Below are 19,673 nucleotides of genomic sequence, written 5' to 3'. Positions count from 1 at the left end.
GCCATCCATTAACACCGGGCCCCTGAAGCCCGCCACTTCAAACTCTCTGAACGCAGGGCCCAGGCACACGCCAAGACCCCGGTATCGTTCTGCATCGGACACGACTTTGTGCGGCTCACCTCGCCAACTATCAGGAGCTCACAATTGACAGCTTGAACCTCAAAGGCTGCATTTCTTTGATCGCTCTTCGATCTGATTTAACAGACAAGCCTCCGAGAACATAAAACGGAGAACGGCGGTGATTGCCGAGAACCGGCGCCTGGCCTTGGATTCCAGGCTTCTGTCTTCTCAGGTACGTCTGCCTCGGTGGCCCCGGTGACCTCCCCCGTCCTTGTTCCATCCCCAAACCTGGCCTCTTGGCCTCCAGCTATCCTCTCTGGTTACTCCCAATCCTAGGCCCAGTTGCCATCTGCTTTCGCACAACAAATCGCCGAACATCTGGTCAACCGTCGCATTCACCGACGCCGCCGCACAAAGCCACGCACCATTATAACGGCTTTACTGACAACTCGGTAGTTGTGATCAGTTCGCCATTGTCACGACCTTGAACGTCCGGCCTTCTGCTGGCCATTGGGACAGGCTTGTCGACGCATTCAAGCGCCTTCTGCCCGTGATCTGCTTCGCCTAAGTTCTCCAATCGACCTGTTTTTTTTTTCTACCCTCGATTACCGGTGTGAACCGACTCGAAGCCCGCACGGCCCCATCCAACCATCATCATGTCGTCGAGCAATAGAAACTACGACTTCTTGGTAAATACGCCTGCGTCCAGCGTCTGGCCGCCACCGACCCGGGCGACATGGACATCCCAAGGAGATGCGGCTACACATGCTAATACCGGTGATACCCACAGATCAAGCTGCTGCTGATCGGAGACTCGGGCGTGGGCAAGTCATGCTGCCTGCTACGTTTCAGCGAGGATTCGTTCACGCCCTCCTTCATCACGACCATCGGCATCGACTTCAAGATCCGGACGATTGAGCTGGATGGCAAGCGGGTGAAACTTCAGATCTGGGACACGGCCGGACAGGAGCGATTCCGCACCATCACGACGGCATACTACCGGGGCGCCATGGGGATTTTGCTGGTTTACGACGTCACCGACGAGAGGTCATTCAACAGTGCGTAACCTCCTATCCTCTGGTCGCCCTGCAACAAGCGGAGATACTTATGGCTAACTACCGCGCCAAAAAAAACAGATATTCGGACGTGGTTCGCCAACGTTGAGCAGCACGCTACGGAGGGTGTTAACAAGATCCTGATCGGCAACAAGTGCGACTGGGAGGAGAAACGGGTTGTATCGACAGAGCGGGGCCAGCAGCTGGCTGACGAGCTGGGCATCCCGTTCCTCGAAGTCTCGGCCAAGACCAACACCAACATTGATAAGGCCTTCTACAGCCTGGCGGCCGACATCAAGAAGCGCATCATCGACACCTCCAAGCCAGACCAAGCGGCCGCGGGGCAGGCTGTGAATGTCGGTGATAAGAGCGGGTCCGAGAGCGGTGTGAAGTGCTGTTAGCCGGTCTGGGAGATAATAAGGAAATGGGGCACTGCTTGGGGCGCTGGGCATGGCGGGCATCGGCGTCGCATTGGCGGCATGCATGAAGTTTTATGACTGGACGGACTATCACGAGACATTTCCAGAAAGGAGGCCAAAAACTGCTGACCGGGCCCTGATCTTCGTTATGAAACCATTCCCAAGTACCTCGAGACACCCATACAACGACTCCGACGACTTTCGATTCCGATGATCACTCAATGCTCAATATGGTACGGCCTCTGAGAATTAACACCGGCGTTGGGGCCCGGGGCAAGCTTTATTCGGTGGTGCCGGAGAGCGGCACTAGGCAACCAGACAAACACCTAAACCACATAAGAGGAGGAAAGACTGGGAGAGGAACTTGAGAAGGGAAACGACAAGGCCCGCATGCGTCATCAACCAGGCACTCGGAAGCAGCTCACAGCTTCGGCTCCTGAGCTAGGCGGCGCCGTGTGGGTTTGTTCTGTCGTTTTGTTTCTGCCGTTTGTTGGAGGAGGTTTCTTGTTGACCTAGCAGGCAGATAGAGAAGCGAGCGAGCAGGCGAGCGATTGAAGCGTTCGGGTAGAGTGTCTAGGGCAGGGAGCAGGGAGCAATGTTCTGGGCACGGAGTTTGGGGCTTTCCTTTTGTATTGACGCCTGGTATTTAATACATAACTTTCATAGCCCATGCCTTCCCCAACATGCAACTGTGGTGTCGAAGATTAAGGGGAAGATACATCACGGTTAAATATGATACGAAACTTACACTCGGCCGTACCAAATTACGATGCCCATTGTTTGAAGAACGGTTCCTTGACAGAGGCACAACGACCTGGCCGATCTAGGAGTAGCTACGGTACTCACCTTCCTTACCTCGATGTTAACATTAGCATAGCCGAAGCTTGAATTGAGGCGGCGAATTTGTTCTTAAGTACCTCCCTACGCAATATGGCTGCTGTTGTACAGTACACTTGTCTCTATCCGTATTTGTGGGCCTCGTTGTAATCCACCAAAATGCGACTTCCTACTCCGTAGCTGATATACCCAAGGTACCTTCCGCAGCCCAGTAGATTCGCCGGGCTGACTCAACCCGGGAACGTTGGTCCTCTGAAGCTCCCGCCGCGAAATGATATCCTCCCTCACGGGGTTGTGAATTTTTCTCGCTGGCACAGCTGTTTCAGTAATCGAAAAGTTCTGTTGTTTGTTGCTTAATCCGCGCAGCTGCTCTGTCTCACCAAAGGTTTGGCCACCGAGAATATTCCACCCGCACGAAGAAACGAACAATGGCGGGAGCATCATCACCCGAGAGCTGCGCGACCATCGCTGAATGGCGCGCCCAGGCAGAGGCCATGAAGGCCGCCGTTGCAGGGTTAGACACGAGTCGCAGCGTCGAGTACACGGATGGGTCAGACTGGGACGACGATGAGATTGACCAGACATACGAGCCCCGAGACGGGCCCCGCGATGTGTGGGACTTCATCTCGGACGACGAGCTGGACGAGTTCGATTTTGACAGCGGCGACATGTTTGACGGCGTGGACGGCGGGACACCCGTCGTTTTCGATGCTCACTGGTTGGCCTCGAGATGCGTCGAGCTCTCCTCACGCAAATCGGGTTTCTCGCCCACCGCCCTGCAAGACCAGATCATGGACATCCTGGGCACCAGCAGGCCCGAGGGCGAGCTCCAGTCATTATTGACGGATTTGGTGGGGTTTGACGACCTGGACTTCATCGTCGACCTGGTCTCTCACCGGGCCGAGATCGTCGCTTCCGTAGCCTCGGAGAGCCTACGCGACGAGTCGACCGGCCAGGCGCCGAGGCTGTTGACCAAGGCTCAGAGGCAGGAGGCTCTCCGACGAAGGGATCTCGAGCACAAAGCCGCCCCCCTGGCCGCGGCCCGCGAAAGGGAGGAGGAGTACCCGCACGTCTACAAGACGTACAGCGCCGGCAACACGCTGAGTCACACCGGTGCCAAGTACAAGCTGCCCGTGGGAAGTCAGCGGTTAGAGTTTGAGAAGTACGAGGAGTATGTGGTACCGGCGGGGAAAAAGGGCACCCTCTGGCCGGGCCAGAAGCTCGTCAAGATCTCCGACATGGACGGTCTGTGCAGGAACACCTTCAAGGGCTACAGGACGCTCAACCGCATGCAGAGCCTGGTGTACCCGGTTGCTTACAAGACCAGCGAGAACATGCTCATCTGCGCCCCGACCGGCGCGGGCAAGACGGATGCTGCCATGTTGACCATCTTGCACACCGTCGGCCAGTATCTGACTCCGAGCCCCTTCGAGGACCATCTGGCCACTGATTTTGCCGTGCAGGCCGACGACTTCAAGATCGTCTACGTCGCGCCCATGAAGGCCCTGGCGGCGGAGATCACCGAGAAACTGGGAAGACGGCTGGCCTGGCTCGGGCTGCGCTGCCGCGAGTACACCGGCGATATGCATCTGACAAAGTCGGAGATTGTACAGACGCAGATTATCGTTACGACGCCTGAGAAATGGGACGTCGTGACGAGAAAAGGGACTGGCGATACTGAGCTGGTGCAAAAGGTACGGCTGCTCATCATCGACGAGGTCCACATGCTCCACGACGAGAGAGGCGCTGTGTTGGAGTCGCTGGTGGCCAGGACGCAGCGGCAGGTCGAGAGCACGCAATCCATGATTCGCATCATCGGCCTCAGCGCTACGCTCCCAAACTACGTCGATGTAGCCGAGTTCTTGGGCGTTAACAAACGGACCGGGCTGTTCTACTTCGATGCCTCCTTCCGACCAGTCCCGCTCGAGCAACACTTCATCGGGGTCAAGGGAAAGCCGAACAGCAAGCAGTCACGGGACAACCTCGATCAGGTCGCCTTCGAAAAGGTGCGCGAGATGCTCGAGCAGGACCACCAGGTCATGGTGTTCGTTCACTCCCGGCGAGACACTCAGGCGACCGCCAAGATGCTGTACGAGAAGGCGACTGATGACGCCTGCGTCGGCCTGTTCGACCCCAGCGGCCACGAAAAGTACGAGCAGGCCATGAAGGATGTCAAGTCAACCAAGGCCCGCGAGATCCGGGATCTCGTGCCTAAGGGTCTGGGCATCCATCACGCCGGCATGGCGCGTTCAGACAGGAATCTCATGGAGCGCCTGTTTGCCGAGGGCGTCATCAAGGTCCTCTGCTGTACCGCCACGCTGGCTTGGGGTGTCAACTTGCCGGCTGCCGCGGTCGTCATCAAGGGGACGCAGGTGTACAGCGCCCAGGATGGCAAGTTTGTCGACCTGGGCATCCTCGACGTGCTCCAGATCTTCGGTCGTGCCGGTCGTCCGCAGTTTGAGGACGTCGGTATCGGTATGATCTGTACCACCCACGACAAGCTTGCCCATTACCTCACGGCGGTGACGGAGCAGCTTCCTATCGAGTCCAGGTTCTCGAGCAAGCTCGTCGACAACCTGAATGCAGAGATTGCCTTGGGCACCGTCAACTCGATAAACGATGCCGTGAAGTGGATCGGGTATTCGTACCTCTTTGTGCGCATGAAGAAGAACCCCATGGCATACGGCATCGAGTGGGCCGAGTTTAACGACGACCGCTCCCTCGTCCAGCGGCGACGGAAGCTGGCCATCGAGGCGGCGAGGACGCTCCAGCAGTGCCAGATGATCATCTTCAACGAGCCCACCGAGGAGCTGCGCAGCAAAGATATCGGCCGGATCGCCAGCCAGTACTACATTCAGCATACCAGTATACAGATCTTTAACTCGCTCATGAGGCCTAATTCTGAGGAGAAGGATATTCTGAAGATGATCGCCATGAGCGGCGAATTCGACAACATCCAGTCGAGAAACAACGAGGCGGATGAGCTGACCAAGATGAGGCAGAACGATGCCTTCGTCCCCTACAAGGTTGATGGGGGCATCGATCAGGCGCAGACGAAGACCAACATTCTGCTGCAGGTCTACATCTCGAGGGGCCAGCCGGAGGATTTTGCTCTAACCAACGATTTGAACTATGTCGCCCAGCAGGCCGGGCGTATCTGCAGGGCCCTGTTTATGATTGCGCTGAATCGGCGATGGGGCTACCAATGCTTGGTATTGTTGACACTGGCGAAATCCATCGAGAAGCGTATATGGATGTTCCGGCATCCGTTCCATCAGTTTGATCTTCCAAAGCACGTTCTCAAGAATCTGGAGGCGAAAGACTCGCTGTCCATCGACTCCTTGCGGGAGATGGAGCCCGCCGAGATTGGGAATCTCGTCAACAACTATCGGATGGGGACCAAGATTGCGAAGCTCCTCGACAACTTCCCAACGCTGAGCGTCGAGGCTGAGATCGCGCCCCTGAACCGGGATGTCTTGAGGATCAAGCTCTACATCACCCCTGACTTCCGCTGGAACGACCACCTTCATGGGACGTCCGAGTCGTACTATATCTGGGTCGAGAACTCGGATACCTCCGAGATATACCATCACGAGTTCTTTATTCTCAACAGGAAGAAGCTACACGATGATCACGAGCTCAACTTCACCATTCCGCTCTCCGACCCGCTCCCGGACCAGATCTATGTGCGGGCTGTGTCAGATCGCTGGCTCGGCGCCGAGACGGTGACCGCCGTCTCGTTCCAACATCTCATTCGTCCTGACACGGAGAGCGTGTACACGGACCTCCTCAATCTGCAGCCGCTGCCCATCACGGCGCTCAAGAACCAGGCTCTGGAGGAGATCTACGCTAAGCGATTCCACTTCTTCAACCCGATGCAGACCCAGCTGTTCCACACGCTGTATCACCGGCCGGTGAACGTCCTCCTGGGCTCGCCGACGGGGAGTGGCAAGACGGTTGCCGCCGAGCTCGCCATGTGGTGGGCCTTCCGCGAGCGCCCCGGTTCCAAGGTCGTCTACATTGCGCCCATGAAGGCGCTCGTGCGCGAGCGCGTCAAGGATTGGGGGACACGGCTCGCTCGGCCTCTGGGCTTGAAGCTGGTAGAGTTGACAGGCGACAATACGCCCGATACGCGGACCATCGAGGATGCCGACATCATCATCACGACGCCCGAGAAGTGGGACGGCATTTCGCGGAGTTGGCAGACCAGGAGCTACGTCCGGAAGGTCAGCCTCGTCATCATTGACGAGATCCATTTGTTGGCGGGAGACCGTGGTCCGATTCTGGAGATCATTGTTTCTCGCATGAACTACATTGCCTCGTCCACCAAGAATGCTGTCAGGCTGCTGGGCATGTCGACAGCGTGCGCGAACGCCACGGACCTAGCCAACTGGTTAGGTGTCAAGGAGGAGGGCTTGTTCAACTTCCGTCACTCGGTCCGCCCGGTCCCGCTGGAGCTCTACATCGACGGGTTCCCCGAAGTCCGGGGGTTCTGCCCACTGATGCAGTCGATGAACCGGCCCACTTTCCTGGCTATTCTGAATCACAGCCCCGAGAAACCGGTCATCGTGTTTGTTCCCTCCCGTCGGCAGACGCGTCTGACGGCCAAGGATCTTATCAACCTCTGCGGGATGGAAGACAACCCGCGGCGCTTCCTCCACATGGATGAGGACGACCTCCAGCTGAACCTCTCGCGGGTCAAGGACGAGGCGCTCAAAGAGGCCATCAGCTTCGGTATCGGTCTGCATCACGCAGGTCTGGTCGAGTCGGACCGCCAGATTGCCGAGGAGCTCTTCTTGAACAACAAGATCCAGATCCTCATCGCCACCAGCACCCTTGCCTGGGGCGTCAACCTTCCGGCCCATCTCGTCGTCGTAAAGGGGACTCAGTATTACGATGCCAAGATCGAGGCGTACAAGGACATGGACCTGACCGATGTGCTGCAGATGCTCGGCCGGGCCGGCCGGCCGCAGTTCGACGATTCGGGCGTAGCCCGCATCTTCACTCAGAACTCCAAGAAGGACTTTTATAAACATTTCCTGCACACGGGTTTCCCGGTCGAATCGTCGCTCCATACAGTGCTTGATAACCATTTGTCCGCCGAGATTTGCGCCGAGACTATCGTCACGAAGCAGGACGCGCTGGACTATCTGACGTGGACCTTCTTCTTCCGGCGCCTGCACAAGAACCCGTCCTACTATGGGCTCGAGGTCTCTGCGGAGGAGCATAACTCGACCACTGCGCAGCAGCTGGCGAACGAGTTCATGATATCCATGGTTGATGCTTCTCTGGCCGAGCTCACCGAGTCCAAATGCGTGGAGGTCTACCCCAACGGGGATGTCGACCCAACACCGCTCGGCAAGATCATGAGCTATTACTACCTCTCCCACAAGACGATTCGGCACCTCGTCCGCAAAGCCAAGCCCCAAGCTTCCTTCCTCGATGCCTTGACTTGGATGTGCCGCGCGACCGAATACGACGAGCTGCCCGTTCGGCACAACGAAGACCTCATCAATGCCGAGCTTTCCCGCAACCTCACCTTTCCGGGCACAGCCTTTGGCCTGCCCATGTGGGACCCGCACGTCAAGGCGTTCCTCCTGCTACAAGCACACATGTCGCGCATCGGGCTACCCATCACCGACTACGTCGGCGACCAGACCAGCGTCCTCGATCAGGCCATCCGCATCATACAGGCCAGTATCGACGTCATGGCCGAGTTGGGCTACCTCAGCTCCATGCTGGAGTTCATCCGCCTTCTGCAGTGCGTCAAATCAGCCCGCTGGCCGGACGAGAACCCGGCCTCGATTCTGCCGGGCGTGGCGGCCGAACCGTCATCTTCATCTTCATCGTCGCAGCCATCACAAACTAAACCCATCCCCCTTAAAGAAATTGCCAAGCTAGTCTCCAACCCGAAGCTCCTCGAGAAGCTGGCCCGAGAGCAGCTCGGCGTCCCGCACTCGCAGCTCCCGCGCTTCACCAAAGCGGCCGCCGCCCTCCCCGACGTGAGCGTGGCGGTGGAGGACGTCAAGACGGGCTCGCTGGCCATTAGCCTGCGCCGGCTCAACCCGGTCACGGAGCGCGAGGCGAGGATCTACGCCCCGCGCTTCCCCAAACCGCAGACGGAGGGGTGGTTCGTGGTTGTCGGGGATCTGGCGCGGGATGAGGTGCTCGCCATCAAGAGGGTCGGGTGGAGGCCCGGTGGTGGTGGTGGTGGTGGTGGTAATGGTAAGGAAGGCAGGAGGGCAGTGGTGGAGGTGGGCGAGCGGCCGACGGCGCGGACCGTGGTTCAGGTGCCGGACGTGAAGGAGGGAGAGGAGGAGGAAGGAAGAAAGGTGGACGTTCTGGTGCTGAGTGATGGCTATGTGGGCATGGAGTGGACATTCGCGGGCGTCGAGTTGCCCGCGGCACCCAAGGTAGAGGCAGGGGTCGTGGAGAAGAAGGGAAGTGCTGGAGGATGGTCCGGAGGGGGCGAGAGGGCGTAGGTGACTGAGGCGAGGGGAGGTGAGAGGGTGTGGGTGGGATCGGCATTTGTTTTCACGATTAGCGCATGGGATTTACCACGATATCTGGTTGATGCCTTGGTGAAAAAAAAAAAAAAAAAATGGATGAGGCGCTATGAGCGAAGACTTCTATGGAACGATGCTGCAGATTCGCACTACGTTGGATTTATGAGAACCTCAGTTCGACACTGATCGGTCTCTCGGACTAAGATACTCGACCCTATAGCCCCCCACCCCCTTCAACAAAGTCCCTCCCAACCTACATTTATCCCTTTTCGACTTCACCTTTATCCCTAAGCTGCGAGCCTCCTCAGTCGGCGGTTAAGCCGTCATTTGAACTTGACGAACTAGCCAACTACGGAAGAGCATGTTTCCCAGGGAGCGGCCGGGAGGGCCGTTCTGTGCGTGTCTTGTGCGCTTCTTGAAGCCGAGACAACACTACCTCGGAGGGGGATCAAACCATCTCCAGGCAGAGAGCGCGCTATACCAAGCCCCTAGAAAGGGGGAGTGGGGGGCCGCCCGGGGGGGGGGGGGGGGTTCGGAGAAGGCCAAATCTCGCTGCTGGTCTCCGCCCTCTCTAGTCACCTCGAAGCTCCCCCGAGGGTTGCAAGGGCATAGGGGGAGCAGACGGTGCGGGGTTGGTCTATATATATAGAGAGAGAGAGAGTGTGTGTGTGTGTGTGAGAGAGAGAGAGAGAGGGAGAGAGATGACGATGAGGCTGTATAAATTGCGGAATGCCGCCCGCTCATCCCGCCGCCCCCGGTCCCAGGTACTTCTCCAGCCTGCCATCGCCAAACAGGTCCTGGCGGATCCTGGCGGCCTTCTTCCTGTCGTCGAGCGCCATCTTGCGGACCTTCTTGGCATCGAGCAGCTGCGCCTTCTTCTTCTCCTTCTCCTTCTCCTCCCTCTGCTTCTCTCCGCGAGGAGGCGGCGGCGGCGACGGGGCCCGCATGCCGATGCCGAGGTTGTCGTCCTTCACCTTGGCCTTGACCGGGTACCGGATGCCCTGCTGCTCGGCGCCGAGCCCCTTCCTGGAGTCGGGGTCCCAGCCGTAGGCGGAGAGGTAGGCCAGGCCCATGCGGGTGCGGTCCAGGGCCGAGGGGGGCTGCGAATGGGGGAGGCAGACCTGGTGGGCGAGGGTCTGCTGGTGGGTTTCAGGGTCCGTGTCGAGGGGAAGTCTGCAGACCGGGCATGTTGAGGGCTGGGATGATTCGTCCCCCACTGTCTTGGTGGTGGTAGTAGTGCTGCTGCTGCTGCTGCTGCTGCTGCTGCTGTTGTTGTTGTTGTTGTTGCTGCTGCTGGTGTTGGTGCTGCTCGTGGGCGGCGCCGACCGCGACCGTGTGGCGTCCTCGGGGAGAACCATGCTCAGGTAGATGTCGGCCACGTCCTGGCGCGGTTTCGCTGCTGCTGTGTCGTCGACCGACTTGAGCTGCTGCCCTCCCGCCGAAGCAGACACAAACGCTATCGGCTTCCTGAACAGCCCGGTCCCAAATGGGCGCTGGTGCTGGAGTGGGATCTGGTCATAGTCATCCTCCTCATCGCCGTTGCTTGAGCTGCGCCTGGACGAGCCCATCGTTGGTCGCTGTTGTGGTATCTGTCAAACGCTCACTGGGAGGGAACAAGGGAAAAAAAGAATCGAAAAGGGTACTAAATCAAATGAGGAAAAAAAAAAGGAAAATCGAATAGAAGATCTTGCGTTCTAGGAAAATCTTGGGAGATGAGGAAAGGGTGGCAGAAGTTTGATCGGAGGACGAGCCAAAGGATATCTCTACATAAGGCACTCTGGTAGCAATTGTGATCCATGAACTGTGAAGAGTGAGTGGCAAGTGAGGCTGTATAATCCGTACACTCCGGATTCGAGCGTACACTGTATCCGAAGGAAGGTATGGTTCCGGGAGCCACTGAGCAGACCGGCCCCACTGAAGCTCCCCCTGTCATCCTTAAACGGTCTGGCCCACAGCATGCAGATCAGGGGCCGACGTCAGTGGTCTTGGGAGCGGCCGCCTTACCTGGTTAGGTACTCCGTTCGCTGGGCTTCCTCGTGCTCTAGGTATCCACATTCCTAACTTCAGCAAAAGCGCAACAGAAGACACAGGAGATCTCCAATCCTAACTTCAACACGCAACCTCGTTAAGTCGACGTCAACTCACGACCGCCTGCCAGACAAGAATGTCCTCGCCGTAATCACACCGTGTTCTCCTCCCGACAAGCAGCCCCGGGCAACAAAAGAGAGAAAAGGCAAAAGAAGAGACAGAGGAAAGAAGAGAGAGAAACAAAAAGAAAAAAAAAAAGAAAGAAAAGAAAAAAACGGACGATGCCGATTCCTTTCCTCGCGTCCCTATACTTCAATGGCTACCCGCCCTGGATGCCGGAGCCGTACCGGCTGCTCAAGTACGCGACGGCCTTCTCGGCGGTGACGCTGACGAAATGGTACAGCTCGGGGCGACACAACCCGGCGGAGCGCAACATGCACGGGCGGGTGGTGCTGATCACGGGCGGGACGTCGGGCATCGGCGCGGTGGCGGCGTACGAGCTGGCGCGGCGCGGGGCGCAGGTGGTGCTGCTGACGCGCACGCCGCCGAGCGACTCGTACGTGGTCGAGTACGTCGAGGACCTGCGGGCGCGCACCGGCAACCACATGGTGTACGCCGAGCAGGTCGACCTGGCCGACCTGCACAGCGTGCGCCGGTTCGCCACGCGCTGGATCGACAACGCGCCGCCGCGCCGCCTCGACATGATCGTGCTGTGCGCCGCCACCATGGTGCCGCCCGGCGGCCGGCGCATCGAGACGGCCGAGGGCGTCGAGGTGACGTGGATGGTCAACTTCCTGGCCAACTTCCACCTGCTCGGCATCCTCAGCCCGGCCATCCGCGCCCAGCCCTTCGACCGCGACGTGCGCATCGTGGTGGCCACCTGCTCGAGCTACATCTCGTCGCCCAGGCTGGACGACCCGCTCAAGGGCGCCGACTGGACCCCGCAGAAGGCGTACGCGCAGAGCAAGCTCGCCCTGATGGTGTTTGCCAAGGCCTACCAGAAGCACCTGGACGCCTACAAGCGGCCGGACGAGCTGCCCATGAACGCGAAGGTCGTCCTCGTCGACCCGGGGTACGCCCGCACGCCGGGCACCAGGAGGTGGCTGACGAGAGGCTCGCTCTGGGGGCTGCTGGTCTACCTGATCTTTTACTTCTTTTCCTGGCTGTTGCTCAAGAGCCCTTACATGGCCTCCCAGTCGCTCCTCTACGCCATGATGGACGGCAGCGTGGTGAGGCGGCCCGGCGGCCGGCTGATCAAGGAGTGCATGGACGTGGACTGTGCCCGCAAGGACGTGGACGACGAGGAGGTGGCCAAGAAGCTCTGGGAGTCGAGCGACCAGCTCATCGAGCGCGTGGAGAAGCAGCAGGCCCTCAAGAGGGCCAAGGAGAAGAGGGAAGAGAAGAGGAGGGAGGAGGAAGCCAAGCGGGCGGCTCAGGTCGAGGAGATCGACTCGCTGATCGGCGCCATCAAGAAGGGCAAGGCCAAGGAGAACCAGAAGAAGAAGGGTGCGAAGAAGGGAAAGGCTGCGGGAAATAATGCCAAGTGACTGGCCATTGGAGCCTGGCGGGTTTGATCTTGTTTGTTCTTTTCTTTTTTTTTTTCTTTTTCACTTTTTCAATCTGTCTTATGGTCTCCCCTTATTTTTAATGATGGACGCCCACCAACTCGGTTCTCGGCGAGAGCGACCACCGGGGAATAAACGGCCGAGGACCCACAGCACACCCGCAGCCAGTAGTGTATTTCTGGGGACCGGGGAAGGAGGGGCCACACCGGCAACTTGATGATGGGGGTTGCACGTGAAGACGGGCACGTCATTGACGCGACGGCCTCGTTTATGAAGTCTTTCAACAACCACGCAACAAAGTCTCATAGACACGAATTGTTCCCAAGACGAAGAGGCAGAAGAACAAACTCGGCGCTCTCTCGATCAAGCCGATTGGTAGCGAGATTGATAATCTGATCTGCATCGACAAATCAATCCCGACAAGGTCGAGCAAGCTCTCTCAGACCTCGGCACGCTCACCGCGAGCGCGAGTGCCTGCAGTTCGCGGTCTTCTCGGTTTTACCTCAATCCAGCCATGGCAGCGGCAATTCAACCACCACCGCCAGCAGCACCCACACCACTGGCTGTGCCGGCGCAAGACTTGATCGTCCCCTGCCAGAAACTCTGGGGCGGGCAAGGCCGGCCTTCCCACCACGACTCCTCATACTGCCACCCGGTCTTCTTCACAGACAAGCTCCGCCGGCCGCCGTTCACCATCCCACCAGGCCCGCAGTCCAGCCCGGTCGCACACGGCTATGTCTACCAGGATGCGCCGCGCGGCAGTGACAAGCCGGCTGGCCCGCGGTTGTGAGGGGACTGGCAGGCTTGGTGCGGTTTGTTTGAGTCTTGTTATATGGAGGAATCAAAGGAGCATTTGTCAGCTGGCAGGTCGACGATTGTACTGTACATGACATAGTTAACCAAGCGGGGGATACCAACTTCATAAATAGGGTCAGCAGTTGTTGTTGTGATAGGTTTTCAAGCCACGAAATAGTTTAGATTAGTTATATAGGCAGGCTAAGCAAGGCGCAAATGCAGGCATGCAGGCAGGTAGGCAGGCAGGCAGGGAGGGAGGTGATCTTGAAATCGAAAGTCATTACTCCTCGGCATTCATTCAAACACAAACCGGAAACGCGCCTCTGACCCGTGTAGTGTGTGCCTGTGCGAACCCAAACTAGGCATCCAAGAACCCCCACACCCCCTTAGAAACGCCATCAGACCGATGCCGATTGAAGAAGCCCAACCTGTCTCGAAAAAAAAAAAAAAAAAAAAAAACCTCTTCCCCACCACCCCTTTGGTTTTCTCTCCCCCGTTAATTCCTCACAGACACGACAATTGTCACGAGGATCAGGATCAGGACGAAGCCCAGCAGGCCCATCAGCTTGACGTTCTTCCACCACATCTTCCTCTTGAGGCCGCGGCTCCTGACGCGGAACTCGCTGGCGCCCTGGCCGAGCCGGTCCGTCTTGTCGACGAGCAGGTCGATGCGCTCGCCGCGCTCGAGGAGGCCCTCGATGTTGCGGGTCATGACGCCGCGGACGTCGTCGATCTCGCGGCGGACGCTGCCGATGGCGTCGTCGGCGGCGGCGGCGGCGCCGAGGCGGACCATGAGCGCGCGCATGTCGGCGGCGAAGCCGGCGCAGCCGTAGTTGGGCAGGTCCGAGAAGTCGGTCGTCTCGGGCGGGTGCGCGGCCAGGAAGCGGGCGCGCAGCTCCGCCAGGAAGGCGAACGAGAGCCGCCGGCTGCCCGCCGCCGCCGCGTCCGACACCACCAGGTACGTCAGCCCGCCCGCCGTCGGCTGCGCCGGCGGGTACTCGGAGGGGGAGGCGGCGACGTAGTGGATGTGGTACGCCCCGTGCGTGTACGTCAGCTTCTGCGGGCTCGCGTGGTCGATCTTGGGCAGGATCAGCGACGCGAGCGACGACGTCTGCGAGCTGGCCGAGGTCGTGCACTCGGCCAGGATGGTTGTGTTGTGCGCGATGCAGGCACTGCGTGCGGGGTGGGGGAGGATCGACCGATGTGGTTGTTTTTTTTTTGTGGTTAGCAAAAGATCGAACTCTACCGACAAGCAATACTCTCTCTCTCTCTCTCTCGTACGCTATGTGTAATGCGTGCACACGCAAGATTGGTGCAGAACGTTGGCACTTGGGAAACGGATGATGATGATGGGGAGGAGGAGGGGGAGGAGGAGGGGGAGGAGGAGGAGGAGGGATAGCGGTGGACGTACTAGAGCAGCGGCGTCGCTGGCGTGGAAGAGGACGCCATTGTTTCTGTAGGGTCGCCTCACAAATGAGGAGGGAGAATGGTTGTTACTGCTTGCTTGCTCGTGGATTGTTTTGCTGCGGCGGGTCAGATACCCGGAGAATGAGAACCATATGAGGCCGTTGTTAGTGTAGTGGTGTATTTGGTTGGTTTTGGCTGGGTTGCAGAAGCACCCGGCAGCGTCAACGAAAGACGCTAAGTACTGCGTTACCTGATTCCTTCTCTCTGGCTGGCGGCGCTGCACGATGACGGAGCCAGAAAACGAGGCAGCTTGTAACTTGGGTGTGGGGCCTGAAGAACCCCTGCCGAAAGCCCAGCCTTAGGTGTGGTCTGCTTCTTGGCAGCAGTGCAGCAGTGCAGCAGTGGGCATTCAACGAACGATAAGATAAATGATAAAAAAAAGATTGATTGGATTGACCGCGCCTTTCGCGACAAGGATGCAAGCGATCCCATCCCACACTCTCATCCGCCGAACACCGACACCGATTGCACACCAGCATGGTCTCAGCCGACCCCTCGACGCGGTCATGAAATCATTTCTCGGGACCGCCTGGAAACCCCCAAGAACACCAGTCCGCGTCATTTGGCGATGGCGCTCCAAGTCGTCTGGCCTTCCCGTTCGTGAATCCTCCCCCTTCCCATTTCCTGTCTCGGCCGTCTTTGGTTTTTATTTTTCTGTTTCGTTTTCTTTTCCTCTCCATTGGTCTCTGTCCGGCGCCTAGCCGACCTGTTCGCACACCTTTTGGTCTCTTATCTCTCGTCTCTCGACTCTCTGTGCCTTGCGTCTTGCACAGCTCCTGACTTTGGCTTGTCTCCTCTCCAGAACCCCAAATTCCTAAAGAACAGGGACCCAAACCAACATGGCGATGTCGACGCCAAGTTCCTGCGGACCGGCCTGCAAAATGAGCAGTCGTCGACGCTGCGGCGGCCGGCCTTCATGATCCGCCGCAACTACCAGCTCTTCCACAACCTCGTCGAGTCGCGCTTCTCCAAGGTCATCGAGTCGATGGGCGCCTGGGCCGACAACAAGGAGGAGTGGCGCTCCTTCGGCATCAACAACCAGTCCCAGCTGGACCGCGAGGTCGGCCTGTTCAAGATGGTGCTGGACCGGGCCTTCGAGCTGGCCACCAACGGCAGCAAGACGAGCCGGCAGGACAACCCGCTCTTCTGGAACCTGCGCAACGCCTTCATCCGCTTCGACGCCGCCGGCCTGGCCCGCGAGCTCAAGTACGCCTTCCAGACCTTCCTGATGCGCTCCCGCTTCCCCAAGGCCGTCAACGAGCTGCACATGGCCCTCGCCGACCTCCGCTTCCCCTACGAGTGGTACCCGGCCACCCGGATGATGCAGCGCACCATCCACCTCCACGTCGGCCCCACCAACTCGGGCAAGACGTACAACGCCCTCAAGGCCCTCGAGAACTCGCGCACCGGCATCTACGCGGGGCCCCTCCGCCTGCTGGCCCACGAGACCTGGAGCCGCTTCCAGGCCAAGAACAAGCCGTGCGCCCTCGTCACCGGCGAGGAGGTGAGGATACCGGCCGACACCGACACCTGGTTCCACAGCTGCACCGTCGAGATGACGCCGCTCAACGCGAAGGTCGACGTCGCCGTCATCGACGAGATCCAGATGATCGCCAACGACGAGCGCGGCTGGGCCTGGACCCAGGCCTTCCTCGGCGTCCAGGCCAAGGAGGTCCACCTCTGCGGGGAGGAGCGGGTCGTGCCGCTCATCCAGGACCTGTGCGCCCGCATCGGCGAGAAGTGCGTCGTCCACCGCTACGAACGGCTGAACCCGCTCCAGGTCATGGACAAGAGCATGAAGGGCAGGTTCGGCAACCTCCAGAAGGGCGACGCCATCGTGGCCTTCTCCAAGGTCAGCATCCACCAGCTCAAGGCGGGCATCGAGAAGGAGACGGGCCGCAGGTGCGCCGTCGTCTACGGCAGCCTGCCGCCCGAGACGCGCGCCAGCCAGGCGGCGCTCTTCAACGACCCCAACAACGACTACGACTTCCTCGTCGCCAGCGACGCCATCGGCATGGGCCTGAACCTCGAGGTCAAGCGCGTCATCTTCGAGTCCAGCTTCAAGTTCGACGGCACCGCCTTCCGGCCCCTCACCATCCCCGAGATCAAGCAGATCGGCGGCCGCGCCGGGCGCTACCGCACCGCCGCCCAAGAGATGACGGGCGACACGTCCAAGCCGGCCCCGGGCCTCGTCTCGGCCCTGGACGACGAGGACCTCCAGATGATCAACGACGCGTTCCAGACCGAGGCGCCCCCCATCCCGACCGCCGGCATCTTCCCTCCCCCGTCCGTCATCGAGCGCTTCCACTCCTACTTCCCGCCCCGGACGCCCATCAGCTTCGTCCTGGCCCGCCTGCGCGAGATGAGCCGGCTGTCCCCGCGCTTCCACATGTGCGACTTCAGCGTCGTGCTGCAGATCGCCGACATCATCCAGCCCTACGACCTGAGCGTGTCGGACCGCTGCGTCTTCCTGCACGTGCCCGTCAACCTGCGCGACCCCAGGCAGGTCAGCGCGCTGCAGGCCTTTGCCAAGTGCGTCGCCGAGCTCGGCAGCGGCCGCCTGCTCGACTTCGACGTCATCGACCTCGAGGTCCTCGACGAGGTCCGCCCCAGCCTGCCCTCGGAGCAGGTCACGTACCTGCACCGCCTCGAGTCGCTCCACCAGACCATCACCATGTACCTGTGGCTGAGCTACCGCTACCAGGGCGTCTTCCAGAGCCAGGGGCTCGCCTTCAAGGTCAAGGAGATGGTCGAGGAGAAGATTGCCGACCACCTCGAGAAGCTGAGCTTCGTCGAGGACCTGCAGCGCACCAAGAGACAGCGCATGCGCAAGATGGCCAAGAAGATCGAGAAGAAGGAGAGGACCCTGCTGGGCCCGGACGAGGATCAGCTCATCGGGCCGCACGATGAGGGGCTGGGCGAGTGGGTCGAGGGGGGAGAGGAGCCCATGTTCGAGGGGGAGGTGGAGGTGGATGAGGCCGGGGCCGTGGCCGCGGCCGTGCCAGCGCCCGAAGAAGGAGGCAAGAAAGGTGAGGTGTCCGCGCGGGCCTGAGGGTGGAAGGAGGGCGGCTCGTGTCTGTATAATATGATAAGTCGGCGGATAGATTTTGTACGTATACTTTTTGTTGTAGGATACGGCTTTTGCATAAGCGTCAGGAATGGTTTACACGGATCTCGGTACAAGAGTATGTACAAATAAAGCCAAAAAGGGAGTCAACTGCTACGCTCGGGTGATCTGCGATAACTTGGGAGAATTTCCGTGAATTTTCAATAGGCACTCTGTAGAGAAAGGGGAATAACTCGCGATGTGCTACGGGAAATCAAAGTATAGAGAGAGAGAGAGATTGCGACCATGATTTATGCTAACGCCAGCTTAATAGCTCTGAAAACAGCGTTTGCTCTCTTCAGAGACACGTTCCCGACTGCTATGCCCCTACTCCGCTCCTTCATTGCCCAGCCTTCTTCTGCCGAGGAACCTCTACCACAAGCGGGTTCCGCTCCTCTTTGCAAAGTTCCTTTTTTGTCGGGGGATTACAGACACCGACTTTAAGTTGTTGGGGCTTGGAGGGATGATGTCAGCTGTTCCTATCCTATCAGCTTATCGTCTTCGGTTTCGCAGTAGCTCCGACCCCACTAGTTACCCCGCGACCGCGTTGGTTCCAGCTTCCCTGCAGTGCATGCACTGCAGTACAGTAGTAATTACTACTACTCTACGTATATAAGGTAGGTACGAATTGCCTACTCAATCGTTTTGCAAAGTATAAGCTTAAGCTGACCTCAATCCACCAGGTCGAGTAAAACATCCGTAACCAACTCGGCCAAGTCGATATATCATTCTGGTTCCCCGTCCAAGTCGCTCGACCCTCGTTCTGTTCTGTCGGGCACAACCTCCCAAGTGCATCACTAAAAAGAAAAAAAAAAGGGACAACCGCCCAGGACAAGAAGAACAGAAAGAGAGAAAGAGAAAAAAGAAAAAGAGGAAGAAAAAAATGTCAACCACAGCCGACCCGTCCTCCCAGGCGCCGGCATTCGTGCCGCTCGAGGCCAACCCGGAGCTCATGACGAACCTGCTGCACACGCTGGGGCTGTCGCGGTCGCTGGCGGTGCACGACGTGTACTCGCTGACGGAGCCGTCGCTGCTGGCCTTCATCCCGCGGCCGGCGCACGCGCTGCTGCTCGTGTTCCCCGTCTCGGCCGCGTACGAGTCGCACCGGCTGGCCGAGGACGCGACGGTGGCCGGCGGCGACGGCGGCGGCGGCGACGGCGGCGGGTACGCCGGGCGCGGCGAGGACGAGCCGGTCGTGTGGTTCCGGCAGACGATCCGCAACGCCTGCGGCCTCATCGGCCTGCTGCACGCGGCCGCCAACGGCGAGGCGCGCCGCGCCGTCGAGCCCGGCACGCCGCTCGACCGCCTCCTCGCCGCCGCCGTCCCGCTCGGCCCGGACGAGCGCGCCCGCCTGCTCGAGCGCGACCCCGCCCTCGCCGCCGCCCACCAGAGCGCCGCCGAGCAGGGCGACACCGCCGCCCCCGCCGCCACCGACGACGTCGACCTGCACTACGTCTGCTTCGTCAAGGGCCGCGACGGCGCCCTCTGGGAGCTCGACGGCCGGCGCAAGGGCCCCCTCAGGAGGGGCGACCTCGACAGCTCCGAGGACGTGCTCAGCGAGAAGGCCCTTGCCCTCGGCCCGCTCAAGTTCCTCGAGAGGGAGGCCGCCGACCTGAGGTTTAGCTGCGTCGCGCTGGCGGGGAGCTTGGATTAAGTTTGGGGAGCGGAAACCGGTTCTGCGCATCATCATGAGGTTTGGTTAGGCGAGATTGATTAGTATGCCGGGCTCGCCATGCCCGAGGTGCTGAGTGCAGCCTCTGGACATTAAATTAACCAAGAGACAGATTTGCGAACTCAATCCGAGCGTATGGATTGCGCATCGCCAGGTTACAAAT

The 19,673-nt window shown here is 59.4% G+C and overlaps 9 protein-coding genes across 9 annotated transcripts; 6 read left to right on the top strand and 3 right to left on the bottom strand.

Annotated features, from left to right (window-relative positions):
• Positions 1–716: 716 nt before the first annotated feature.
• P884DRAFT_205500 (ras family-domain-containing protein) lies at positions 717–1,516 on the top strand (the record flags this gene model as incomplete). Its single annotated transcript, XM_069438653.1, has 3 exons — positions 717–749; positions 851–1,118; positions 1,197–1,516. 3 exons carry the CDS (start codon positions 717–719, stop codon positions 1,514–1,516), a joined length of 621 nt encoding a protein of 206 aa, XP_069295906.1.
• A 1,117-nt stretch (positions 1,517–2,633) lies between these two features.
• On the top strand, positions 2,634–8,853 carry P884DRAFT_247378 (Sec63 Brl domain-containing protein; the record flags this gene model as incomplete). The annotated part of the gene is made up of 1 exon (XM_069440502.1): positions 2,634–8,853. Exon 1 carries the CDS (start codon positions 2,800–2,802, stop codon positions 8,851–8,853), a length of 6,054 nt encoding a protein of 2,017 aa, XP_069295905.1. The 5' UTR covers positions 2,634–2,799.
• Positions 8,854–9,617: 764 nt separating this feature from the next.
• On the bottom strand, positions 9,618–10,445 carry P884DRAFT_301465 (uncharacterized protein; the record flags this gene model as incomplete). Its single annotated transcript, XM_069444856.1, has 1 exon — positions 9,618–10,445. One exon carries the CDS (start codon positions 10,443–10,445, stop codon positions 9,618–9,620), a length of 828 nt encoding a protein of 275 aa, XP_069295904.1.
• Positions 10,446–11,186: 741 nt separating this feature from the next.
• Positions 11,187–12,452, top strand: P884DRAFT_271372 (uncharacterized protein; the record flags this gene model as incomplete). Its single annotated transcript, XM_069442430.1, has 1 exon — positions 11,187–12,452. The coding sequence occupies one exon, from the start codon at positions 11,187–11,189 to the stop codon at positions 12,450–12,452; it is 1,266 nt and encodes a 421-aa protein (XP_069295903.1).
• A 39-nt stretch (positions 12,453–12,491) lies between these two features.
• On the bottom strand, positions 12,492–12,880 carry P884DRAFT_46577 (uncharacterized protein). Its single transcript, XM_069445912.1, has one exon. The coding sequence runs from the start codon at positions 12,774–12,776 to the stop codon at positions 12,531–12,533; it is 246 nt and encodes an 81-aa protein (XP_069295902.1). The 5' UTR covers positions 12,777–12,880; the 3' UTR covers positions 12,492–12,530.
• On the top strand, positions 12,854–13,714 carry P884DRAFT_46582 (uncharacterized protein). The gene has a single exon (XM_069445913.1). The coding sequence runs from the start codon at positions 12,985–12,987 to the stop codon at positions 13,258–13,260; it is 276 nt and encodes a 91-aa protein (XP_069295901.1). The 5' UTR covers positions 12,854–12,984; the 3' UTR covers positions 13,261–13,714.
• Positions 13,715–13,761: 47 nt separating this feature from the next.
• P884DRAFT_301463 (synaptobrevin-domain-containing protein) lies at positions 13,762–14,714 on the bottom strand (the record flags this gene model as incomplete). The annotated part of the gene is made up of 2 exons (XM_069444855.1): positions 13,762–14,437; positions 14,677–14,714. 2 exons carry the CDS (start codon positions 14,712–14,714, stop codon positions 13,762–13,764), a joined length of 714 nt encoding a protein of 237 aa, XP_069295900.1.
• Positions 14,715–15,170: 456 nt separating this feature from the next.
• Positions 15,171–17,994, top strand: P884DRAFT_247366 (P-loop containing nucleoside triphosphate hydrolase protein). The gene is made up of 2 exons (XM_069440501.1): positions 15,171–15,328; positions 15,535–17,994. Exons 1-2 carry the CDS (start codon positions 15,239–15,241, stop codon positions 17,782–17,784), a joined length of 2,340 nt encoding a protein of 779 aa, XP_069295899.1. The 5' UTR covers positions 15,171–15,238; the 3' UTR covers positions 17,785–17,994.
• A 727-nt stretch (positions 17,995–18,721) lies between these two features.
• P884DRAFT_205586 (uncharacterized protein) lies at positions 18,722–19,492 on the top strand (the record flags this gene model as incomplete). The annotated part of the gene is made up of 1 exon (XM_069438662.1): positions 18,722–19,492. The coding sequence occupies one exon, from the start codon at positions 18,722–18,724 to the stop codon at positions 19,490–19,492; it is 771 nt and encodes a 256-aa protein (XP_069295898.1).
• Between the last annotated feature and the right edge of the window lie 181 nt (positions 19,493–19,673).

This window comes from Thermothelomyces heterothallicus (assembly GCF_042370625.1).
Source record: "Thermothelomyces heterothallicus CBS 202.75 unplaced genomic scaffold P884_scaffold_19, whole genome shotgun sequence".
NCBI lineage: Eukaryota > Fungi > Ascomycota > Sordariomycetes > Sordariales > Chaetomiaceae > Thermothelomyces > Thermothelomyces heterothallicus.
The sequence above is the reverse complement of the archived record's forward strand: the minus strand, read 5'-3'. Positions and strand labels throughout refer to the sequence as shown.